Here is a 26563-nt window from a genome sequence, read left to right on the forward strand (position 1 = left end):
CCTTCATTTAAGTACTAACTGATTAGTCACTATCCAAGTTGCATTAAGAGAACATGACTTTGAAGTTAAACTAATCTTCAATTAACTCAGTAGACAAATTATCAAATACTCACGCCATGATGCCAGACATGCGGAACATCTCTGCTGTCAGGTAGCAGAGGTAACTGTACAAGAAGACAAACAGCGGCTCAATTATGCGTACATTCTGAGTAAAGCGGGTGGTGAAAGCTGCAACAAATCCATAGACAATTCCAACTAGTATGCCACCAATGCCCACCACAAAAAATTGGGCAATTCCAGCAAAGACATCCACAGTTTCAATGGTGTGCATCTGGCAGAGCAACTTGAATGAGTGATACAGAGCCTGAAAGAGACAAAAGAAAACATATCATCATCCAGTAGTACCAGTTTAGATAGCTGGGGTTCCCTCACCATAGTCAAATCAAACCAATAATAAAGACAAAAATCAAAAAGAATTCCTAATGTTTGTACCATAAGCTTCATTTTGTTTTAAAGAAACAAAGGAATTTCTTCATGGGGAACAATCATACCTGGAATCAAAGGTGGACCAGTGAGCCTTGTGGGGCCTCTCTCCCACACTTACCCAATCTGCTCTCTTTCCTCCATCAGCTCGAGCCCAAAGCAACAACAGCAACAGAAACACTGCCAGAAGACAAGCAATGTTCATGGGCTCAAGGGGACCATAAAAAGCTAGTTCTCCTCTGACAGGACCTTCTCAGTGAATTGATGATGCCCAACCAACAGGAGCCTCAAAGTGTCTATAACACCCAGGTTTCCATGAGATCCACTGTAATTAGTACCCATCTTTTGGCTTCTCCATCAGAAAACACCAAAACCAGTTTGATGTAGGTGATACGATTGGCAAGTTTGCAGATGACACCAAAATTGGTGGATATACAACAGGATCTAGATCAACAGGGAAAGTGGTCAAGGAAATGGCAGATTGAATTTTACTCACAGATGCAAACAGATGCACTTTGGGAAGTTAAACCATGGCACGACAACCTCAGTGAATGGTAGGGTCCTGGGGAGAGTTGATGAACAGAGAGACCTTGGGGTGCAAGTACATAGTTCCCCAAAAGTGGCAACACAGGTAGAGCAGGTAACGAAGGCAGCATATGGCACACTTGCCCTCATTGGCCAAGGTACTGAGTACAAGAGTTGGGATGTCATGTCAGTTGCACATGATATTGATTAAGCCGCACTTGGAGCATTGCATGCAGTTCTGGTCACCACACTACAAGAAAGATGCGATTAAGGTAGAGAGGGTGCAGAAAAAATTCACAAGGAGGTTGACTAGATTGGAGGGCTTGAGTAATAAGGAGAGATTGGATAGGCTAGGTTTGTTTTCCCTGGAGCAAAGGAGGTCGAGAGTGACATGATAAAGGGATACAAATTTATGAGAGGTATGGATACGGTTGATAGCCAGAGTCTATTTCACATGTTTAAAACTAGAGTGCATAGGTTTAAGGAAAAGGGAGGAGGTTTAATAGGGGATCTGAAGAGGTAAATATTTCACACAAATAGTAGTCAGTATCTGGAGGCAGGAATAGTAATAACATTAGAGAGGCATCTGGACAGGTACTTGAATGAGCAAGGCAAAGACAGATATGGAATTAAGGCAACAAGTGGGTTTAATATAGATAGGCACGATGATCAGCATAGATGTGGTCGGCTGAGGGGCCTGTTTCTATGCTGTAGGACTCCATAACTCTACTGATAACCATGACGTACTGAACTATGTCCCAAACACACAAGGGCCTACCCTGATGACAGCCACGATTAGAGAAGAATTTACCAAAAACAGAATGGCAGTCAGAGCTCATTAGAAGGGCCATTTATCGAACTCCTCAGCCATGACCGCATCCTTGGCTCCATTCCACAATAAACTATCTGGTTCAGCAACACCACAAACCCAAATTAACAAGTTGAAGGGACCATATACCAACTGAAAAAAATACAAAGCCTCAGAAGCAGATGCATTCACTGCTGAACTAAAGCTTGGCAGGGGCAATTCTGGCCACAAATTCATAATCTCATCACCTGAGGCTGGGAAGTGCAGAATGTGCCAGCAAACTACACGGCCATCTCCAAGAGACAAATCTAACTATGGTAACTACAGAAGGGTCTTCAAGCCATCTGCTGCAGGGAAAGTTATTGCCAGAGTCCTTCTCAACTGTCTCTTCCCAGTGTTCAGATATCCATTTCCCAAATCACAAGTTGAACTCCATTCATTAAGAGGCACAATGAATATGTTCTTGTCAATTCCAAGACAAATGCAGGGACCAGTATCAAACATGGTAATTTTTTTTTAACCTCACAAAGGCCTTTGACTCCAAAGTGGCTGTGGACACCCTTCTTAAATTTGGCAGTCTGCAGAAATTGCTCTCCATTTTAAATTTGCCTCATGATGGCATACGAGGCATGATAGCAACCAACAAGTCCATAGCAGATCCTATTTCAGTGTAAATTCATATCACACTTCATCATCAGCTCAGTTTTCTCAATCTTACTCCCCATACCTCATATACAAGCTTCCCACTATAGAGGGGATAATCTAACAGGGCAAATGGAAACTCATCAACCTACATCACCTCTGTTCCAGATCCAGTGTAGCCTCAAATTATCAAGCTGTAGTACGGACACACACACACACACACACACACACACACACACACACACACAAAGCTTACAAATGCACAATCAAGATCCAAGTTATCAACTTGTTCACTTAAGTAACAAAATGGGCATAATACTCAATGCAAGCTGAACAATAGTCTTCTATCAACCTGTCCCTGCTACAAACTACTATCCCCAACACTAAATGTATAGATCCTGAAAAACGTGTCTATGCTACAAACCACCAACAATAAATGTATAGGTCCTAACAAAAAAAAACATGGACTACTTCCCGTATTCCACCTCTGTTTGAGGTAGACATCAATGACAACACTTACTTCCATCCTCAGTGCAATACAACCTTTGGCTACCATATGAAGAAGAATGTTTGAAAATCAAGAACTCAAACCAGTCACAAAGCTAATGGCCCAGGAGACTGCAGTGATCTCTGTCCTCATGTACACTTAAGATAATGGACAATGTAGAGAAGGAACTGCAATGCACTGGAAAGATACCAAAGCCATCCCTGCAAAATCTTCCAAGTCCGCTGGCAGGATAAGTGAACTAAATAGCAACATCCTCTCCCAGGGTGAGACTTCAAGCAACAAGGATCCAATCTGAGTTATTTGTCTTCAAGGGCAGGCCACATTGCTTGTATCCCTGATGCTCGTCTCCCAAGACAGACCCACTACTCTGAACACTATTATAGGAAGAGACTATCAAGTGGACACAGGAAACAATTCAAGGACGTCCATGGCTTCCTCCACTGCCAGGTCGAGGCTAAACATGAATTAGAGGAACAGCACCTCACATTCTGCCTGGGCAGTCTCCAACCTGGCAGCATAAACATGGCATTCTCAAATTTCTGGTAACCACTCCCTCTCTGTCCCTCTTGCCCCATTCTTTTCTGATCCAACTGGCCACATCACCTTATGTCTTTCCTCTCCCCCACGTTCTCCATCTGTGCATCACCTACACACTTATCTTACTGGTTCCCCTCCCCACCTCCCTCCCTTTATTCCATGCTTCACCATCCTCTCCTATCAGATTCCATCATATTCAGTCCTTTGTCACTTCCACCTATCACCTCCTAGCTTCTGACATCATTCCTACTCCCCCCCCCTTCCTCATCTGCCCATCACCTGGATCCACCTATCACCTGCCAGCACTTGCTCCACCCCTTCAAACAAACCATCTCCCCTCTTTCTTTCCAATCCAGTCTCAACCCAAAACATCGACTGTCCATTTCCCTCTATGGATGCTGCCTGAACTGCTGAGTTCCTCCAGTGATTTGTGTGTTGCTCCAGATTCCAACATTTGCAGTCACTTGCATCTCCAGCATGTTCTCAGAGCTTTCTTGAAGAAAAAAAGTAATACCCCCACTGAATACCTGGCCAAAAACACTCAAAATAGAGAAGCAGCATCCAGGATGGCATTGAGAACCTTGGGTCCAAATGCCAGGAGCACACAAAGTCAAGTACAAGTGGCAAAGGAGCACACACTGCTAACACTAACCACACATGCTCAGTGCCCCCAGCCCCTCAAAAAAAACACAAAAGGTTAGATTTAAATTCACTACATGTGACTAACACTTACTGTCTAAATAGATGATGCTTTTCATCATGCTGGTTTTGGGAAAACATGTCCTTCAAGTGTTCAGCAGTGCAAAGTTAAAAGAGGAATCACAAAGCTCCAAAACTAAAATAGTGTACAAAGCTCCAAAACTAAAATAGTGTACAATGCTGTGTTGAGACTGATCAATGAGATCTCACGGCTCTACATACATCATCTTTACCAGGGTGAGAAGGCAATTCACTGGTGAAGTGTGGAAACTTCTGGTCTCCAAATGACATCAGTAATGCCAAATCAACAACGGAATCACAGAGCACAAGTTTGTATACTAAGTTTGGTACCTGAATAAGAATTATCCAAAATTTGAATGAATGTAAATGAGCCCCAAATTTGGTTTCAGTGGAAATTAATTTTGCATTAAAAGCAGTAGACAGCACTATTAATGAGAGGTGTGTCCCAAAGGCATGAAGTCACCCTTTAATACAATTACTGAAGGCCTTGCTCTTGTGAACAGTCACCTAGCAACAGCACTTGCATTCGTATACAGCCTCCAAGACTCACCTTGTCTGACCAGCTTTGAAACCAAACTAAACTAGTATCTTCAGGAAATGAAGAATGGAAAGAATCAGTGATTGCAGTTAATTACAGTAGGCTTTCTAATATCTGACACAGTTGGAACTTTAAGGTGGTTCCTACGTGGGGTATCTTCTGCTTTATGTCAGTCAATAACAAAAATTATTAGAAATATTTCACTATACCTTTTCATGTAACTAAAATCATTTATTAATTCAGTTGGTAATAAATAATTTGAAGCATCAGGGTGTAGGTGAACAGAGTGGTGTGCTTTTCTGTTCCATAAACACAATTCAATCAAAGAAAAAAGCAATAAGAATAAAGTTTGCCCTAGCCCAGTACAAACCTACTTTATAATTCCATTCTTTGGATTGTATTAAAAGATGTTGTGAGAGCAATTGTTATGCAAGCTTTCAAAGAGTTCACCCATCATGAGATATTAAATGCACTGCAATACCTAGAACAGGGGGGTTTTGCATTCACATGCAACATTAATGATGTTTGACTTTTTAAGGGGGTGAGGGGGGTTAAGAAGAAATGGAGATATAGATATGGGTAAAGAATAGGCCATTCAACTTAAGCCTATTTCACACATTCAAATCATGTTGGATCAATGCTTAAATTTAACTCATCCACATTTTCTTTATGCCTCTATCTTCACCAATCAAAATCTGTCAGTTTTGAAAACTTGAACTGATCCAATACCTATGCCTTTCGGGGAAGCTAGTTCCAGATTTCAATTACTCCATTTAGCACTGTGCTTCCCAATTTCTCACCCAAATAGTTTACTGTAATTAATTTTAAAATGTTTTTGATTCCCCACTAGAAAAAAAAGAAAGCATCTTTCTACCCTAGAAAAAAAACTATTAAATATAGTTAGATTAACCCTAAGCTCTTCTGAACAAAAGAATGCAAGCCAAATTAGTTTTGTTCTTTAAAGCAAATTATCATCTACATCATTTCTGGGTATAGCAACATAATCCACTAACCTCCAGAGATAAATAGCTTCTCTACCTGTAAATTATCTTTTAGTGACTTGTGTGTACCAACACTCCAATCCCTTTACTGTTCCTAGCTTCCTCACTTCAGGAAAATATCAAGATTTCTCATTTGTAGCCTCAACTCTCCACACTGAACTCTATCTACCACAGGTTTGCCCACTTCTCTCATGTGCATGTGCTATTAAATTCCTGCTCCCATCTACATCAGTTACTTAGTGTGTTAACATCTCATTGGAGGAAAGTGGGTGGTGAACAACTTTAAAGACAATTGAAGTAAGGGGTGATGTTGAGATTATTAGAAAAGTAACAGAAATCGTATTTGATCAGTGCACTGGATGCAATAGAAGATAAATTCTCTCTTATTTGATGAGCACTTAAGATAAATCAGTTCTTGAGAGAAAGAGTTAGTTGGAGATTAGTTAATAGTCACAAAATATAGAATGGGGAGGGGTGTTAAGGATTAGGATCTTTAAAGATGGATATAATATTAAGTTAAAGGATAATGACTGAATTACTTACCACAGTGACAGCATCATTAAGCAGTGACTCTCCAAATACCAAGATATGAAGTTGCTCATTTACATGAATTTCTTCAAAGACAGCTAAAACTGCAACAGGGTCCACAGCTGAGATCAAACTTCCAAACAATAAGATCTGCAGCAGTGTGATGTCACTCAGTTGAAAAGCTTGAACCTGACATATCCCATACAATGACAAGCTGATGCCAATTATATTCCATATGGTTCCAACCACAGCATACCACAAGATGGTCCCAATATTTTCAAAGAAGAGCCTGCCAGGCATAAAGTAACCAGCATCAAGGACTATGGGTGGCAGCAAGTACAGGAAAAATACATCTGTGCTCATAACAGGAGGAGATCTCTCTTCAGCTCCGAAAATAATTCCTCCCACTAATAGCCCAATGATGATCAGCAAACAGCTCTCTGGCACGTAGGTGGAGAGTTTATGATACAGGTGAAATCCTGCAAGAAAAGCAAAATACAAAAATGTTAGCCTATTAAACACAGAGCAATTCAGGAAAGTTATGTGGAACAGGACATTCAGTAGAACAATATTTTAAAGCCAAAAAAACCTAAAAAAAGTTAGAAAAATTTAGAAATCTGAGCTATAGACAAAAAATGTTCGAACACTCAGCAGATTCTTTAGAAGCGGAAACAGAATTGTTTCGGGACGATGATCATCTCAATTTACTTCAAACAAGGGCTGAATGGAGCTTCAGTTTACAAGGCATCAATGATCTCAGCGAATCAAGACAAAATTTCGGAAAGTACACGGAATACATCCCCCACCCTGAATGGAAAATTGCAGCACATGTATTACAAAAGATTATAGCAAATAAAGTTCTCAACTATATCAAAATAATCTCTCAGCACATTATAATGAGTGTAGATCCTACAGCACACTGCTCAGTAATGAGCCGAGACGCCCACAGGCACAATGTTGGACATGCACTGCGAATAAGGAGTACATAATCCAGAAGCATTGTAAACACCAGAGTTATTGAGGTGAGCTGCAGTCCAAGATAATTGGTAAACTGTGTTGTCAATAATTGTCGTAGACTACACCCTGAAACCCAAAATGCTGAACAGAGACAGGATTAAGGTGCTTGAGCAAGTTCAGTACTCAGTGGAACAGGAAGAGAGAAGCAGTGAACAGAGTAGTCTTTCCCTCCCAAATCAGCTGCTTTGCCTTTTTTTTTGACACCATAACAAGGGAAACAGAGACAGACACCCCGATGAGTCAATGCAATAGGTGGAGATGGTGGCTGGGTGGGTCAGAAGCCCAACCACGAGTCAGCACCAGAAAAAGAGTGTGGTCATAGGGAAAGGTGGGCGGCAGCACTGAATACTGTGGAAGGAAGATAAACTTGTAGGCAAAACAAAACTGATATCTGGAACAATCAAACCCACAGCTATGAAAGTCAGTTAAGAGCGGTATGCCAGTTAAAGCAATGTGATCCCAAGAAAAAGTGAAATGAATTGTTAAGGTTGCCAGAGCTTGAAGAATCTGGATTATGGGAAGGATTTTAAAAAGTTTGAAAAAGGCATTGACAGACCTCATTTTGTATAAAGGGCTGGTAGTTCCAGATTACATTTAATCAGAAGTCAGTGAAATTTTACTTCGCAACTAAATCACAGTCGAAAAGCGTACTCCACTTTAATAAGAGTGGGATGCAGAATCAGTGACCAAAGAAACTGGAAATGCTATCTGACCTGCTGAGTATTGTGTAGAGAGAAAGAATTAACATTTCAGGTTAATGACCTTTCACCAGAGCAGCAAAAGAGACAAAAGAAAATCCTGTCAGTGTGAGGAGCAAAGCTTCAAGCAGAGTATTCCCGGAAGAAAAGCAGAAGTGAAACAGCTGCTGCTCGATATGTGAAATAAAAGCAGAATGTGCTGGACCACCTGTAGAGAGAGAAACAGTTAATGTTTCAGGTTAATGACCTTTCGCTTGAACATCAACTGAAGTAGTTTTGCAAAGTGTCCAGAGGTCACCTCCTGTTTCTCAAGGATGTTTAGACTGATACTTTTGGAAATGGACTGGAGCCAATCGAATCACTGGTGAAATGTGACCACAAGGACATTTCATGGAAATGTGATCTGTGCTGCATTAAAATGACTAAGCATCAGTTCTGTGCTCAAGTCTTCTCACTTCTCTTACACCAAGAAGCATTTAGTTTTGTAATGCTGTAAATATTACCAGAATACTGTTATCTAATATTCAACATGACAAATTTGTGTTATTGTAGTTTCACAGTAGTTTTCCCATACACTTGAAAAAGATTACACACATCAGCCAAAGTACTTCTTCCCAAATTAACTTCTCTATGCATGACTTGGATACAAATCTTGCACTCCATTAACGTAGTAGTAGTAGTACAATCGCAATACATTATGCTCAATAAAACATGTCATAAACAGATGTCCTGGAAGACTTAATGAGCTGCTGTTAACCATAAGCTCAAAAGTCTAATCAAACAGCTAATTATTCCAAAGCACCTCTCTTGCATCAGTGGAAAGTTTTACTTTACACTTTTCCTCAAATCACCAAATTATTTGTAACAAAGTGGTAAAAAATTCAACACTGTAAGCACCTGAACATGTCACATCAAGAATAGGGTTTTAATAAAAATGCATCCTGTACCCAGCTTTAGGGCAGAAAGGAACAAGAATGGTCAGGACCCTAGTACCCAGATGGCAACACAATTGGTTTTCTGCCAATTCCCATTAGGATGGATGGTCAAGGTTCCACAAGACTCAAAACAGCACTTCATTTCCCCTTACCACACAAACTCATTCTGAATCATTATGTGCTACCATTTTGGATTCGTCCTTCTCTAGATGTACAAGGATAATATCAGAACAGCAAGGTTATAATCAATCAAGAAACACATCATCGGAAAAAAAAAAGTTTATTTTAAGACAAAAAGAAATTAAGTGGAGATCTGAAATAATATATGCAGAAGTCTCATAGGGTAGGTGAGAAGAACGTTCCTTGTGTAGGCAAGTTCAATATTGAGAAGCATGGAAATAAAATACAGGTATTCACAAATAAATGTCATTACTAATGGAATAGTGCAGGAACACAGACAAGCCCTGAACAAAAGGAAAGTGGATTGAAAGATGTGTTGACAGGGCTGATTTCTGTGCTGTGCTATTTAACTTTCAGGAGGGCTAAGCTTGCATGGTCAAAAGGTTTCCAAATCCTCTAAATAATCAAGAAAAAAAAAACAAAAATGTTAACACACCATAGCATAGATTTGGGAACTCCAAATATTTTAAATTATTGACAAGTGATGCCAACAGAACATCACAGCTTAATCTACACAAAATACTCCCTCCAAGTAACCTCTTGAATTCAGGGTCATCTTAAGGTTAAGTGCAATGGTGTAGAAATTCTAGTCCTCGCTTTAGGGGATATTATGTGTTTGTAGCAATAGCGAACCAGATCAAAAAACATTCCTGTTGTGAGCCTTCTGCTGTGGATGTAGTAGTGCCCAAGATCATGTCTGGGCTGGAGGAGCAAGTATGAGAAAAGCAGGCCAACAACTTTAGGTCAAAGGTCTGGTAGGCCAGCCAGAGAAGACTCAAAGATCAGTGGAAATTGGAGAATAGTGGAGGAGGCCTAAAAGATAAAAAGTTAAAGTATGAGACTTAGTGGGGTTTTAATCCATCACAGAATCATGCAGTTTTATTCCCCTCTTCAATGCACTAAAAGGAGAATTGCACATGGAATGACATAATTTAATCTACATCTACTGTGGAAATCCGTTCAAAATCTATTTTGACAGGCCTGCGACAAATTTTACAAGTTTTTTGGGGATCCCCTCTCATTCTTCCAAACTCCAGAGAATACAAACTCCAGATGAACACAGACCCATTCTACACAATGTCTTCGTATGGTAGTTTTTGTATTGCCAGAAACAACCCAGAAGACGTTTCCTTTTCCATAATCTACAAAGCCCTGTACAATTGCAGCAAAGCTTCTTTACACTTGTATTCCAATCCAAATGCAATGAAGACATACTTGCTATTTGTCTTCCGAATTGTTTGTATGTCTGCATGTTAAACTCTAAATCATGGACCCCTAAATACCAACATTTAAAGTCTTTTAACTTTAACAACATTCTGTTTTACTCATTCTTACAAAAGTAGACTTCCAAATGCCATACATTACACTCCAACTCGCATAACCCATTTTCATTTTCAACTTCAAGCACTTATTTTCCCCAACTAGTTTAGTATTGTTAAAGTCAAATATAGATTACACCATTACCCATCCAAGTTGTGACACAGGTCAGAAATATCCAAAATATACTACATTCGCTTAGAACATAGAACACTACAGCACAGTACAGGCCCTTCAGCCTACAATGTTGTGCCAACATTTTATCCTACTCTAAGATCTATCTAACCCTTCCCTCCCACATAGAAAAATAGATAGCCACATGAATGATAGAAAAATGGAGGACTAAGAGTATCTTAAATCTCCTTAATGTATCTGCCTCCACCACCTCAGCCAGCAGTGCCCTCCATGCACCCACCACTCTGAGTAAAAAAAACTCACCGCTGACATTCCCCCAATACTTTCCTCCAGTCACCTTAAAATTACGCCCCCTCGTGTGAGCTATTTTCGTCCTGGGAAAAAGTCTCTGACTATCCATTCGATCTATGCCTCTTATCATCTTGTACACCTCTATCAGATCACCTCTCATCCTCCTTCACTCCAAAGAGAAAAACCCCAGCTCACTCAACTTATCCTCATAAGACATACTCTCCAATCCAGCCAGCATCCTGGTAAATCTCCTCTGCACCCTCCCCAAAGCTTCCACATCCTTCCTATAATGAGGCAACCAGAACTGAACACAATACTCTAAGTGTGACCTAACCAGAGTTCTATAGAGCTGCAACATTACCTGGCAACTCTTGAACTCAATACCCCGACTAATGAAGGCCAATGCATCATATGCCTTTTTAATAACCCTATCGACCTGTGAGGCAACCTTCAGGGATCTATGGACGTGGACCCCAAGATCCCCCTGTTCCTCCACATTGCTAAGAGTCCTGCCATTAACTTTGTATTCTGCCTTCAAATTCAATCTTCCAAAGTGTATCGTTTCACACTTTTCCGGGTTGAATTCCATCTGCCACTTCTCAGCCCAGCTCTGCATCCTATCAATGTCCTGTTGTAACTGACAGCAACCTTCTACACTCCCCACAACACCACAAACCTTCATGTCATCTGCAAACTTACTAACCCACTCTTCCACATCCTCATCATTTATAAAAAAAAGTCACAAAGAGCAGGGGTCCCAGAACAGATCCCTGTGCAACACCACCGGTCACCAACCTCCAGTCAGAATACACTCTGTCTACAAGCACCCTGTCTTCTATGGGTATTCCCAATAGTTACACTGCCAAAAAGCACCAGTGCTTGGCTGTACTTTGAACTGTGAAGAAGATAGTGACAGATTGTAGCAGGATGCAAACAGGCTTGTGGAATAGCCACTGGATGGCAGACGAAGTTTATTGCAGACAAATGTGAGGAGATGCATTCTGATAGGAAGACTGAGGAAAGACAATACGGAATAAAGGATACAAAAGGTGCAGGAGCAGAGGGATTTGTTTGCAAAAATCATTGAAAGTGGCAGGACAGGTTAAGAAAGTTGTCAATAAGACATTCACAATTCTGAGCTTTAGCAGCAGAACACAAAAGCAGGCAATTTATGCTGAACCTCAATAATTCAACTGAAGGTGGATCCATATTTTGTTATGTCAATTCTGGTCATCACATTAGAAGAAGAACGTGTAAGCATTAAAGAGGGTCCAGAAAAGACATACAAATCTGGTTCCTGGGACAAGGGATTATAGTTACAAGGGTAGATCGGAGATGCTGAGACGGAGACTGATTTGGATGAGAATGTACAAGGCATGGTTAATGTTTGCAGATGACACTAAAATAGGTGGCGTCATTGACCACGAAGTTGGTTATCAGGATTTACAGAGGGATCTTGATCAGCTGGATAAGTGGGCCGAGGAATGGCAAACGGAGTTTTATTCAGACAAGTGCAAGAGATTGCATTTTGGGAAGAAATCAGAGTAGGACATTCATAGTCAACAGTAGGGCCCTGGGGAGTGTTGTGGAAGAGGGATCTTGGAGTAGTGGTGTTGCAAGTAGACTGGATGGTGAAGAAAGCTTTTGGCACTCTGGCCTTCATCAGTCAGGGCATTGAGTATAGAAGCTGGGAGGTTATGTTGCAATTGCACATGATGTTGGTGAGGCCACATTTGAATATTATGTTCAGTTTTTATCACCCTGCTGTAGGAAAGATGTCGTTAAGCTGAAAAGAGTGCAGAGGAGATTAATGGGGTTGTTGCCAGGACTCAAAGGACTGAGTTATGGAGAGAGGTTGAGCAGGTTGGGACTGTTTTCAAAGGACCATGGAAGAATAAGGATTGATCTTAGAGATGTGTATAAAATCATGAGAGATACTGTATATAGATAGGGTCAATGTGCACAGTCTTTTTCCCAGGGTTGGGGAAATCAAGAACGAGAGGGCATAGGTTTAAGGTGAGAGGGGAGAGATTTAGTAGGAACCTGAGGGGCAACTTTTTCACCCAGAGGGAGGTCATTATATGGAATGAGCTGCCAGAGGAAGTGGTTGAGGCAGGTACATTAACAACATTTTAAAAGGTACTTGGACAGGTACATTGATAGGAAAGGTTTAGAAGGATATGGGCCAAACATGGGTAGATTGGAATCTTGGTCAGCATGAACTAGTTGGGCCAAAGGACTCGTTTCCATGGCGTATGACTGTATTTGTTCTGTAGAGAACAAATTTGTTATTATGCACATGATCAGCTGAATGGCCTCTTTTTGTGCCGTTACCATTCCGTGACTTTATGAATAGGTTTGCCAAACTAAATATATTGACAACATATTGATCAACAGCAATAAGTTAGATAGTCTTAAACAAGGTTTAAAGGTCGGCACAACATGGTGGGCCGAAGGGCCTGTATTGTGCTGTATTGTTCAATTGTATTGTTAATCCACAATATCGTAGTGTTGGGACAAGTTCAATTAAACACACAATCCAAGCCAGTCTATAATAATTGCATGCATGCCAAGGAGACTGGACAGTGAGGAGATGCAAGAAGATAGCAGGAACCAATTGAAAGAATAATTATTATTGATCATTGGCTGCAATGCCAGGAAATGACTGCAGTAAGCTAGAGAGCAAGGTTGTCATACTAGCAACTTTCAAACCCAAACCAACTATGAATTAACAAATATTGCAAAATCCCAGGGACACAGTTTTAGATTCTTATCTGAATGCATCAAGAAAGAACACTCTTTTGTTCTGTATGATGGACTGATGCCAAGTGAAACCACAGATAAAGCCTAATCAAGGACATAGTACACATACAATATATGATGAGAACACTGTAATAAAATAAGGGGCTTGGCAGCTTCAACTTTATCCTCACTTCATTGAAACCAAGTATCTTTTGATTTTGTTATCAAAAGATAATGAATCACAGTTTAAGTAAGTTGCACCATGCCCACACATAGTAGTAATCACATTTTATTTCAAGCACACGTTTCAACAGTGATTGATACATGATGGTATATAAACTTTACATTCTCCCTCCTTGGCCTCCATATCTCAGGGGGGATTTTGAATTGTTTAACACTCACACACCTTGTTTATATAAAATTTGCCCAGGGAAGCATTTCCAGCAACTGACGATAATTTATGTCAGACAGCAGTGCAAGTACATCAGCAGTCAACGATAAAGTCAGGTTGATGTCCTGGCTAAGTGCATCCTGTCAAAAATAATCTGTCTATCCAAGACAAATATGCCATATCTAAATGCAATAATGTTAGAAGGCTGCAAAATGCCTGGAGGAAAATATATATCCTCCCTTGGAAGCCTGTGCTTGGACAGATAAGAACATCATGGGAAATGGTGGACAACACGTCTGGAGATGGTAAAGGGAATTTAACTCACAAACGACAGACTGGGCAGATCTAAAAGTGGGTAGAAATGTGGTTACCTAATGAATTCTTTCACCTACCCCCAATCACCAATAAAGTGCAGCACACAAGGTGACTGAAGCCATCGATACATGGGCATTGCATCTGCTACAACTGTATAGAAATGTGCCAAAAAGAGACCAGCTGAAGTGTACATGCTGGAGAAATGAAATGCCAGAAACAGATTTCCTCTTCATAAAGAAGAGAAAGGAAGGAATGGATCATAGTATGTGCCTGCTTTTCACATCATGTTGTAGTTGAGGGAAATGGTAGAAATTGAATGGCAAATGCAGAGGGGTTGGGGGGTGGGAAGGTGGGGGGGTGTATCATGGAAGGTGAAAACTAGATGATGTCACTATCGCGAGCCACAGGATTGAGAGAGTTCACCAAAGAAGAGAGAAGTTAGAAGTACCAACGTAGAAAGTACAGCCAACAGAACGATGTAACAGCGAAGCAGGGAGTCACAAAAGAAATCTTCCAGAGAAACAAGTATTATCCATGAAACAGCATTTGGGAATGTGTAGCAGAGGGAAAGAGAAAGGAAAGAGAATTGAAAGGGAAACATTAGGATGGAATGTGTAATAGTAAGGATAGAGGAAACTGGTAGCAAAAAGGAATTAAATTTAAGATCAGAGCAATAGCAGAATAGAATGCCATCAAAAGCAAGGATGAGACTAGAAGGGGCTGTCCCTCACCCCAAATTGAAAAAAATGCTTCAAAAGTTTTTTTTCAAAATTAAAGACATTAAGAGTTAAACAGCATCTATTTGTTTGGACATTATGATAATCCAGCACCTGGTTCCCTCACAAAAACCTAAAAGGTGATGTGGGGGTCGAGCATGTGGTCTGGACCAGGGTCCAGATTGTGAACCAGGTGTGTGATTGGAGCTGGGGTTGGGGTCTGGAATGTGGGTAGGTTTGCAGCTGGAGCCAGGATCTGGAGCGCTGCGCTATTTCCTACTCCCTTTAAATCCTCTGGAAAAGTTATTTCACTACTGTGCAACATGTATGAAAAGTGAAACAAGTTTGTTTGGATATTAACAGGACTAACATCCAATAGTCCAGAAAATCTGCTAGTCTGGCACCACCAAATACCCAAGGGTGCCAGATCATCATTGGAATATTGTTGTCACTTATACCAAGGTACAGTGAAAAACTTGTCTTGCATATAGTTCATACAGATCAATTCATTACACAGTGCATTGAGATAGTACAAGGTAAAACAATACAGAATGCAGAGTAAAGTGTCAGAGCTAAATAGAAAGTGCATTGCAGATAGGCAATAAGGTGCAAGGTCATAACAAGGTAGATTGTGAGGTCAAGAGTCCATTTTATCATACTAGGGAACTGTTCAATAGTCTTATGACAGCGGGATAGAAGCTGTCCTTGAGCCTGGTGGTACGTGCTTTCAGGCTTTTGTATCTTCTGCCTGATGGGAGAGGGGAGAAGAGAGAATGTCCCGGGTGGGTGGGGTCTTTGATTATGCTGGCTGCTTTACCGAGAGCAAGTATAGACAGAGTCCATAAAGGATTACTATGATTGCAATGCATGCAAGTTCCCATTACAACAGAGTTTACTTGGAGAAGGTGAAAGAATTAAAGATCTGGGAAGAGAATCTGTTCAGCCGAGTAGAAAGTCACTGTTCAAGTGTGTATAGCATGGAGACATGAGAGGTTGCAGATGTTGGAATCTGGAGCAAAAAACAAACTGCTGGAAGATCTCAGCAGGTCAGGCAGCATAGATAGAGGCAAAGTGATAGTCAACATTTCCAGTCAAGACCCTGCATCAGGACTAAGAGTGTAGAGGTGAGAAAGAGGGGTGAGACAGGGACTGGTAGGTGGGGGATGACAGGCAGATGGAGCCAGGTGAGGGAGAGGTGAAGTTCAGAGACAGATGGAACCAGGTGTGGGAGGTGCAGAAGGTAGAGACAGAGAACGGAAAGTGATAAATGGAACCAGATAAGGGAAGCATGTTAGGCAGATGGAACCAGATGTGGGAGGGGAGAACAAGGTAGGCCGTGGGAGAAGAAACCCAGGTTGATATGTGTGAGAGTGATGGGCAGAGGGAGCCAAGTGGGGGAAGGTGGGGAAATGGAACAGATGAACAAAGGGAGAGAGAACCTAGGTAGACTGCTAGAAGTGGGAAAAGAACACAGGGGGAATGGGTTATCTGAAATTGGAAAATTCAGTGCTCATACCATTGGGTTATAGGCGACGCAAGTGGAATATGAGATGTTGTTCTTCTAGTTTGCGTTTGGCCTCACCACGTCAGTGGTGAAGGCAGAGGGCAGACAGGTTTGGGGGGAATGGGAAGGGGAATGGGAAGGGGAGTTGAAATGACATACAACAGGAAGCTCAGGATGGTCGTTGCAGACAGAGTGCAGGTGCTCCGCAGAACAGTTGCCCAATCTGCACTTGGTCTTGCCAATGTTGAGGAGGTCACGTCGAGAGCACCAAATACAATGGACGAGATTGGAGGAGGTGCACGTGAACCTCAGCCTTACATTGGAAGGGCTGTTTTGGTCCCTGGATGATGGTGAGGGACAAGGTGTAGGGATACATGTTGAACCTTCTACTGTTTGCAGTGGAAAGTGCCAGGGAGTCATGAAGAGAGTGGTCCCTGCAGAAAGCTGAAGGGGCGGGGGGTGGGGGAAAAATATGACTGGTGGTAGGATTCCCTTGCAGCTGGTGGATACGGTGACGGATGATGTCCTGGATGTGGAGACTGGTTGGGAGAAATCCAAGGACCAAGGCAACTCTATATCTGTTCTGTCTGAGGGGGGAGTGGCAAGTACAGACATCCGGGAAATGGAAAAATTGTGAGCGAGGGCTCCATCAACTATGGTACAGGGGGAGGTGTGTAACATGCCAACTTAAATATAGGTGACAGGTAGATGAATGTTCTTCTGAAGAATTCAGTTCCACAGAGAAATTGAAATTGTTGAGGTCAAGAGAACCCTATAACCAAAACACAAGGTGGTACAACCTAATGCCAGACCAGACAAAATAGTGCATTTAGTGGGCTGCAACTAAGTGCCTATTTTCTTGCAAAATGACACAAGTGGGAGCACGTCAGTGCCAATCCCAGTTTCTGGAATTCCATTCTCAAGTGTTACTACCTTCTTCCCGATTTCAAGACACTCCTGAAAACCGACCACCTCTTTACCCAGACTTTCAGTCACCTGCCTTCAACTTTTTTGCTTTGGCTCACTGTTAATTTCTTGTTTGATTATGTTCTGTGAAGTATCTTGGGATGCATATTAAAGGCATTATGAATTTGATAATGAACAGATAATATTTTTCCAAGTTGCTGATAAAAATTTTAAGATTGCAGATGCTAGAAATCCAAAGTAAAAACAGAAAGTGCTGAAAATACTCAGCACAACAGGGAGCATCTAAGAAGAGAAATAGAGTTAAAATTTCAGGTCATCAAAAATTTTTATTAATTAAGGAAACAGTTTTTTTCTTATCCATTACAGCACTCATCTGGTTAACTGAATTACTAACGTGATTGACATTCTTGTTACCAATATTTATCTTTCATCTCATTCATTAGATGCTTGATGCAAAGGAACCAGCTCCAAGCAGATAATTTTTCCCTTAAGATTTCTTTACCAACTATTTAGTTTTAGGTGAAACATGCAACACTGAATGTCATATAATTAATTTTATGTTATGTTCATATCACATCTCCTGGTTAACTACCATTTCTTCACCACAGAAGCACAGTGCAGTACATTTACTTTACCCGCACATGTTTACTCTCACTCTTGTCCTGTTCCTTTTAACAGGTTGTAATATCCCCAGGAAAGCTTTCTCTTCCCTTTGATTCTCTACCAAAACAGTACAGCTGCTACTTGTCAATATCAACAACTTTGTGATTCATTCAGAATTCAAACATCAACAGCTTTGCTCTCCCTAGATCCACACACAAAAAAAGGCAAAAGGCCACTTTGATGAAGATTGTAGTTATTTAAAATACAGACACTTTAAAATAAAAGTTTCAACATGTAAAAGGCACACAATACTGAAAGTTTTACCCAAGGCAAGGTGATGAACAATGTAATAATAAAATTAATCTTTTTAACTGCACTTAACTTTTTAAATTTATGGGTTTACTGAAATGGAGAACCCCCTTACTACTCAATGAGGGGATAACTATTAAAGGGTACAGACAGACAAAGGAAGAATTTGTAGATCCCACAATAACCAATCCAGTAAAATTGTGATTTTAAACTGTAATGGTTGGATTCTCGTTAATATCAGTGTCATTAATATAAACAAAATTTATTTAATCACATCAAACAGCTGTTTTCCACTTGTGGAAATTTTCTTGCACATGGTGCCAGTTCGTTGATCTTCTCAAGCTTACCAATTTTAGCTAAGGAAGCCAGGAGTATCCAGAGGGTGATCTCGAAGGGAACCTGTACATGGTAGTAATCCAGAGAGAAGACACTAAGTCGCTCATCCTTGTGTGTAGAGGTCGGGGAGCTGTAATATTTGTTAGAATCTTGATGCCGCTCACTGCCCAACGTGTCCTGGTTACTGAAAATCGTATCGTTTCCAGAAGCATCCACAAACGCGTTTGAAAAATAAGCAAGTAAAATGAAATAAACAAGGAGCAATGAACGGCAGTGTTTGCCAGTAATCCAGGCTGATCCACCGCCCATAGTCACAGACACTGAAATGGAATCAGCACTTTGCTCTGCCAAAAAGCACCAGCCAAGTTAATTACAGAGCATTCTGCAGCGTTAGAGTCAGTACATGGTCTGAACAAATCCTGGCCTAACCCAGGCTATTTAGATAAGTCAGCAAGAGTCCCCTAAACAAGTTCAACAGGTGCAACAACTTCCGCCCTCCAATGAACGTGCTCATTGCTTACTTTTACAGCTCAATGATACCCGACTTCCCCTTTCTGTGTATCAGGTAAATCAAGTCCTGTACGCTGAAACAAGTATCCGAGGAATGCAGAGCAACCTCGGCCTGGTTAGCTGATGACTATCAACTACAGCACGGCTCGGTCCGAGTTACACACCGTTCCCATAATTTTCCTGTACAGATTCCGTTTTCAGTTTGGGTAAAACCGCAACCTTTGCCCAAACAACCTGTGGCAGCAGTGAGTCCCACCTGGCTGTGTAAATGCAGGGATCTCAACGGGTGCAGGCAAGTTTTCTCGGATGACTGTAATATTAGACGGTATTTTCATTCCTAACGCTCTGAAAGTTACATAAAGCAACACCAGGAAGGTGATTTTCACCAAAGGCCGTTAAGGTAGGGAACAGGCAGTTTAACGTGCACTTGATTGATTAAAAACTGAAGGATGGCGTTGATTTGGAAAAGTTTGTGGATGTGAATCTTGTCTTTCTGCTAAGATTTTTGAATGGAAATCTAAAATTTCAACTGCTTATAGGTAGAACGGACGTGCATAGTAGCGCTGGAAGTTATACTGTTATCAAGTGCCGAAAATCAGATATTTCAAGAGCAGTCCTGTTCCTGCAGGTATTAATTCCAATCGTAGTCGTACAGCATGAAACAGGCCTTGAGCCCACCTAATGTACCCAGATCATCGACCACCCATTTACACTAATGCTACATAAATCGCATTTTTCTTATCCTCCCCACATTTGCATCAACTCCCTCCAGATTAGAATATAGAACAGTACTGCACAGGAACAGGCCCTTCGGCCCATAATGTTGTGCTGAACTAATTAAGATAACTCCTCATCCCTTCTGTCTGTACATGGTCCATATTCCACCATTCTCTGCATATTCATGTGCCTATCAAAGAGTCTCTTAAACGTCTCTGTCATATCTGCCTCCGCCACCACCCTTGGCAGTGCATTCCAGGCACCCACCACTCTTGTGTGTTTAAAAAAAACTTGCCCCACACATCTCCTTTGGACTTTCCCCTCAAATGCATGCTCTCTAGTATTAGGCATTTTGACCCTGGGGAGAAAGATACCAGCTGTCTACTCTATCTATGCTTCTCAAAATGTTATAAACTTTTATCAGGTCTCCCCTCAGCCTTTGCCGCTCCAGAGAAAACAACCCAAGTTTGTCCATCCTCTCCTTATAGCACATGCCCTCTAATCCGGACAGCATCCTGGTAAACCTCTTCTGCACTCCCCCCATAGTCTCCACATCCTTCCTATAATGGGGTGACCAGAATTGAATGCAATGCTCCAGATGTAGCCTAACCTGGCACATAACTTCCTGACTCTTGAACTTAATGCCTCAACTAATAAAGGCAAGCATGCCATACACTTTCTTTACCATCCTATTGACAGGTGGTCACTTTTAGATTCTACTACTCACCTCTTCATTAGGGGACAAGTTACAGCAGCCAATAAACCTATCAATAAACCCATGCGGTCCCAGAAAGAATGTGCAAACTCCACACAGTTCAGCACCTGAGATCAGGATTGAACCCAGGTGTCCGGTACTGTGAGGCAATGGTTCTACCAGGTGTGCCACTGTGCTGCCCAATATTGTTGGATTATTTTAAAAGTGTAAGGTTTTTGTTGCTTATAATTTCTATTTGTCTCTCCTATACCGGACTTTTTGTTCCTCCTTGTTTTTGTTCTGTGCCCAATTTCCACATCTTCCTCCTATTTGTAATTTCTCAATCCTTCAGCTGGATTGAGAAAGGAAAGGGACATAGAGACTGCAGATGCTGGAATCTGGTACAAAAAACAGGCTGCTGGAGAAACTCAGCGGGTCAGGTAGCGTCTGTAGAGGGAGAAGGACATTCAATGCTTCTGGTCGAGACCCTGCATCTGAGCAGAAAGTAAGAGGGGAGATAGCCAGTAGAAAGTGGCGAAGGGGAGGGGTGGGGCAAGAGCTGGCAAGCGATAGGTGGATCCAGGTGAGGAGGGGTTGATTGGCAGATCGAGTCAAGTAGGGGAAGGAAGGGTGGAGATAGCGACAGAGGCTGGGAGATGATAGGTGGAGGCAGCAAAGGGTTGAAAATAATGGAGTCTGACAGTAAAGGAAGGAAAAGTGGACTTGGAACCAAATAAGGGAGGTGAGGTGCTAAATTGTGGTAAATGTTTGGATAAAGCCACTCTGGGGAAATTCAGGTGTTCTGGAGTGAATAGGACCAGCTACAATACATCTCCTTTCTCTCACCTCCTGATCAACCAAGGCCCTCTCACACACAGTTTTCTTTCCAAACCCTACACCCCACCCCCCTACCTGCCCATCAACCACACCTCCCACTGGGTCTGCAAATCTCCTTTAAAACTCCTTCCTCTCACCTTAAACCTGTGCCCTCTTGTTTTTGATAACCCCTACCTCGAGGCTGATTCTTAAAATGCTTATTAACTGCCAAGCAAGTCTCAGCTGTCAGCACCTTCTCAATGGGCAATTAAAGATGGACAATAAATGCTAGCCTTGCCAGTGATGTCCAGATCCCCAAAAATGAATGAATTTTAAAAAAGGTTTCATGAGATGAAATTATGCAGTGATTCTCTTTCACAAAATTGGAGAGCTGGCATATTTGGAAACTTATAGCCATGTTCAAGAATCTCCAAGTTGACCAAATCTAAAATTTTCATTTGACTTTGTTTGCCAAATTATGGATTATGCACTTCCTCCTAGGGATTGTCAATTATTAAGAGTTGTCCTAGAATTACAATAAAATGAAAATTAATCCCATTCTCTAAATACCCCATTGCAGCATTTGATCTGGCCTCACCCTATTACAAATATTCCTTTTGTCCTGTCCATTATTTGCACCACCACCTCAGTAACTGACAACTAAATTGATTTCCTCGCCTTTGTAGTTCCAATGAAAGGACCTTGACCTGGAATCAATTCTTTCTCTTCCCACAGATGCTGCCTGACCTGATGTGAATTTCCAGCATTTTCTGTTTTTCCCTCAGATTTCCAGCTTTTGTATTTTTTGTTTTAAGTTTTTAATCAGTTACACAATTCCTTCAAACTTCTTTAGTATTGCTGGAGTTCTGGTTGGTACAGGCTATTGCTTATAAGGATATGGTTGTAAAATTGCCTGACTAATAATCCGGAGGCCTGAGCTAACAATGCAGAGACCTGAGGTCCAATCCTACTACAGCTGCTGTGGAATTTAAAATCAGTTAATAATCTGAAATTTACAACAATAGCCAGTTTTAGTAATGATGACCCACAAATACTACTAGATTGTTGTTAAAAACCAAACTAGTTCAGAAATTTGTCACTTTAATCTAGTCTGGGTTAAGTGTGACTATAAATCCACCCCATGTGGCAGACTTACAAAAGGCCATCTGAACTGAGGGGTACCTTTTCAGAAAATGGGGCAATCCATTTAAGATAGAGAGAGGAAGAAGAGCCTTGACTATTTGGAATTCTCAACCCCAGATGGTTGTGAAGACAGAGTCATTAACATACTCTAGGCAAAGGATGATAGGTGTTTAAACTACAAGGGAGTCAAGCGATATAGGGTGAGCGTGGGAAAATGAGATTAAAGCCAAAATATTGCTTGGTTGTGCATTTGATTGCTAAGAGACCACAGGATCCCAGTTCACACAATATCACCCAAGGAGGCATTAGCTATAAATTTAATTCTCCATCATATTTTCTATTCATAACTTCCTAAAATGTTCCAACAATGTCGAATGTGAGCTTTTTAAATCACTCAACTGGCTGTATTTCAGGCCTATGGACTCATCACTGGGTTCAGTACAAATAATGCTCTGCTATTCACTGTGGGTCCTCCTCTGGACCCTCATTTTATTACTTTTGCTTTGCACTCTCATTTCTTTTGACAGTTAATCTCTTCTATCATATACCTTCCTCCCCTTGTGCCTTTTCCTGTCCTTCCTGATTTCTCTGCACCTTGAAACTTTGTTTTATTTCAAACATTGTCCAGTTTGATTAAATGTTTAGTCATTTAAAACATCAACTCTCTTTCCATCTTCAGAGTTGCTGCTTGAATTGCTGCTTATTTCCAGCTTTCTCTGATTTCCAACCTCTGCAATATTGATTTTGTATTAGTGGATTAATAATTAACACATACAGTGATTAGTAATATTAACATAGCAATGTGTGTTTGAAAGTCTATTTACTTGTGCTTCTGTATGTTTAAGAGCATTCTACTTTAAAACAATTTTATAGATTGAGTTTCCCTTGAGAATAATTATTGACATTATTGTCTGCCTCTACTGGTTAACAGAGAACATTAGATCATCACATTCCAATGTATAATGAGGCAACTCCTGGCTGTGATTCACTGTTCATCTAAATATAAATACACCCAGTCTGATGCAGTTTCAATCTACTTAGTCCAGACTTCAGTGAACTCTTATTTAACAATCACACAACTTATATGCAAAAACCTTATGTAATTATCTTTGACAAAGTCTTTCCAGACTTTTTTTTAAATTGTTTGGAAATAATACAACCAATCGATTAAGTTAAAACATAATTTGTGACTTTGTCATTTAATTTCATAAAATTGTAAACCTAAAAATTGAAGACATTTTTCTTTTGAATAAACATCCATGAGCTCTCACCAGACAATTAATTGAACCTAAATTTAAACTGTAGACTGATTCAAGTTTTGATTGATTAAAGTGAAAAGTCAATTTACTAATTTTTTTCATTACAGATCAACTTTTCTCATCCCATTTACAACTGTAATAATGCCTTAACCAAACATAATAATCACTTAAATTGCATCTATGCAAGTTTCATAAATTTGAATCTTCCTTGCATATTTTCTTACCAATAATGCTGATCAATATAAGCTCCCTCATATCCATTATGCCAGGACAGTCTGATATCTATCGATACATTGCCTGGGAGTGTAACAGCAGGATTGACTCCAATCTGAATATTGTCTTTCACATGCTCACTGTTGCACTTACTCAGTCATCGCAATTGGATTGAAAGCTTGGTTAGAATGGGTCAGATACAAATAGTTAATAGAATAAAAGACAAAAGAAAATTTAACTCAACCTTGCTCCCTAGCACAGTGGTTAGCACAAAGCTTTACAGCGCCAGCGAGCCGGGTTCAAATCCGGCCGCTGTCTGTAAGGAGTTTGTACGTTCTCCCCGTGTCTGTGTGGGTTTCCTCCAGGTGCTCCGGTTTCCTCCCACATTCCAAAGACGTACAGGTTAGGAAATTATGGGCATGCTATGTTGGCGCCGGAAGTGTGGCGACACTTGCGGGCTGCCCCCCAAAATCACTACACAAAAGATGTATTTCACTGTGTGTTTCGATGTACGTGTGACTAATAAAGATCTCATCTCATCTTAAAAGAATGGGAAAATAGTAATAAACCAGACTATGGTCTTTCATGAAAAGTCTTTTGGCCACTAGTTATTTCTCACATTGACTTATTTTTTGCTTCACAAATTAGTGATCAAATTCTCCATGCAGTGTCCTTATCTCTGCTTCATCTTGGAAGTAAAGGTTCGGTGTTCCTAATTTGTCCTGAGATGGAGACTTGCTACAAGTCTGACAACCAACCAACAGCATGTCATCTGCAAACATTCATTTATTTATTTCATTCATGGAATTTGGATATTGCTCTTGATGGTGGCATTTATTATCCATCTCCAATGTGCTTGAAGCATGGAAGCATTCAGGAGTCAAGCACATTAAAGTTGCATATAAGCCAGAATGGACAAGATTTTCTTTGATTTAGATATTAGTAAATCAGATGGATTTTATTACAATCCAATAATTTCACAGTTAATGTTAGAGTACTTTTTTAAAAAATAATTTTAATTTTTTTTAAACTTTAAAAAAATTCCGGGTATTTAATTACATTAATTTTTCCAGTTGCCATTGTGGGATTGGAACTAATATCTCAATCTACGGCCCAGAACACTGGCTCCTGGTCCAATGATATAACAGATTACTGTAAAGTACCCATAATTGGTGTGACAGCATGTATAGAACCCTTCTCGTAGCCAAATTACTGTCTTTCCTCCTAAGGGTGAATGGATTAAAGTTTCAACTCATTCAGGCCATTAGCGTGATGCTATTACAGTGCCAGTGACCCGGATTCAATTCCTGCTACTATCTGTAAGGGGTTTGTACGTTCTTCCCGTGTCTGCATGAGTTTCTAATAAATAAATAAGGTAAGATCTATATATACATAAGCCTTCTTCCATCCTTCTTCACATAACCCTGTAATGCACAATCTCTAATACTGACTTTTCTTTTCAAGGTGGAAACTTACTTTATTTGAAAACCCAATACAAAAGTTCTCATCATAAAGCAAGTTAACTCAAAATACTGGCAGCAAGACCAAAACTGATGCAAGGAACACACCTTTTTTTATAAGCTACATTATGTTGATCTATACTTATTTATACAATTAAATCAAGACAGTTTGTGATTTCCATGTACTATTGGCAATATGTAATGTGTAATTGAATTAAATGAGCAAATAACAGATATAGTAGTTAAAAATGCCAAAGTTTGTCCATTAGATTAAAGGTTCTGACAGCTCATGTTTCGCACATAATTTTTTCTTCACTGGCATATAGTACTTAAGCATCTTCCAGAACTTTGAGGATGGAGGAGAAGACTTGTTTCCTTTCCATGTTATCTCTGGCAGTACTGCAATAGCCCTTTTAACATTGTCCGGAAGGTCAGTTCCATGAGGTAGGGCATGGAAGTTGATCAAAATCACCTTGGTTTTGAAGTTATCAAGCATGCTGTTGACTCCTGTCTGCAGTTCAAAGAGTCTTGATCCAGCCGAAGCAAAGTAATTTGGACTGAGGACAGTTATTACTCTCCTGCTTCTTTTTATGCAGGAAATAACATCTTCTGTATAAACTGGAAAAAAAAATAAGTTTTAGTGAATGGTATATAAAGTTTGCATAGTTTAGGACTCTGAAGGCATAAATCTATGCATTTATTTGTCATGTAGGGCATGCAATTAAATTCTGGGGAGTGTCCACTAAACTGAGATAACTGGGTTTATACTGTGCAGTCTTCACAATATTCCACTTCAGTATCCTTATGCATGTTAAAAATATAACTATACAATTAAGTTCTATCACTTAATTCTATTTGTAACTGAAGAACCAGAGAGAAACTTACCAATGCAGATATTTCCCCCCCAATTTTATTCAGTTTCCACAAGTAAATCTGTAGATCTTCTCTTCCATAATTATCCGTTTAAGGTATGCTATAAATAGATGCAAATGCCTTGGGGCTAATAATTATCCCTTTGTTCTCTGTGAAATTATTTTACTATTAC

General features: G+C 40.4%; 2 protein-coding genes across 3 annotated transcripts in view; both read right to left on the reverse strand.

Moving 5' to 3' along the window:
* The window catches only part of LOC127575784 (sodium/hydrogen exchanger 2-like), a 68753-nt gene extending 49579 nt beyond the window's left edge, over positions 1 to 19174 (reverse strand). For both annotated transcript variants that reach the window (XM_052025876.1, XM_052025874.1), the window contains exons 1-3: positions 18718 to 19174; positions 6306 to 6769; positions 114 to 364 (exon numbers count right to left, since the gene is read on the reverse strand). In XM_052025876.1, coding sequence (XP_051881836.1) covers positions 114 to 364; positions 6306 to 6769; positions 18718 to 19015 — 1013 coding nt within the window. In that variant the 5' untranslated portion in view covers positions 19016 to 19174. The remainder of the gene's footprint in view (positions 1 to 113; positions 365 to 6305; positions 6770 to 18717) is intronic.
* Positions 19175 to 25445: 6271 nt separating this feature from the next.
* LOC127576158 (X-linked interleukin-1 receptor accessory protein-like 2) overlaps positions 25446 to 26563 on the reverse strand; it is a 54908-nt gene continuing 53790 nt past the window's right edge. The window contains exon 17 of the mRNA XM_052026546.1: positions 25446 to 26136. Coding sequence (XP_051882506.1) covers positions 25784 to 26136 — 353 coding nt within the window. The 3' untranslated portion in view covers positions 25446 to 25783. The remainder of the gene's footprint in view (positions 26137 to 26563) is intronic.

The sequence above is a fragment of the Pristis pectinata genome, chromosome 11, assembly GCF_009764475.1.
Source record: "Pristis pectinata isolate sPriPec2 chromosome 11, sPriPec2.1.pri, whole genome shotgun sequence".
NCBI lineage: Eukaryota > Metazoa > Chordata > Chondrichthyes > Rhinopristiformes > Pristidae > Pristis > Pristis pectinata.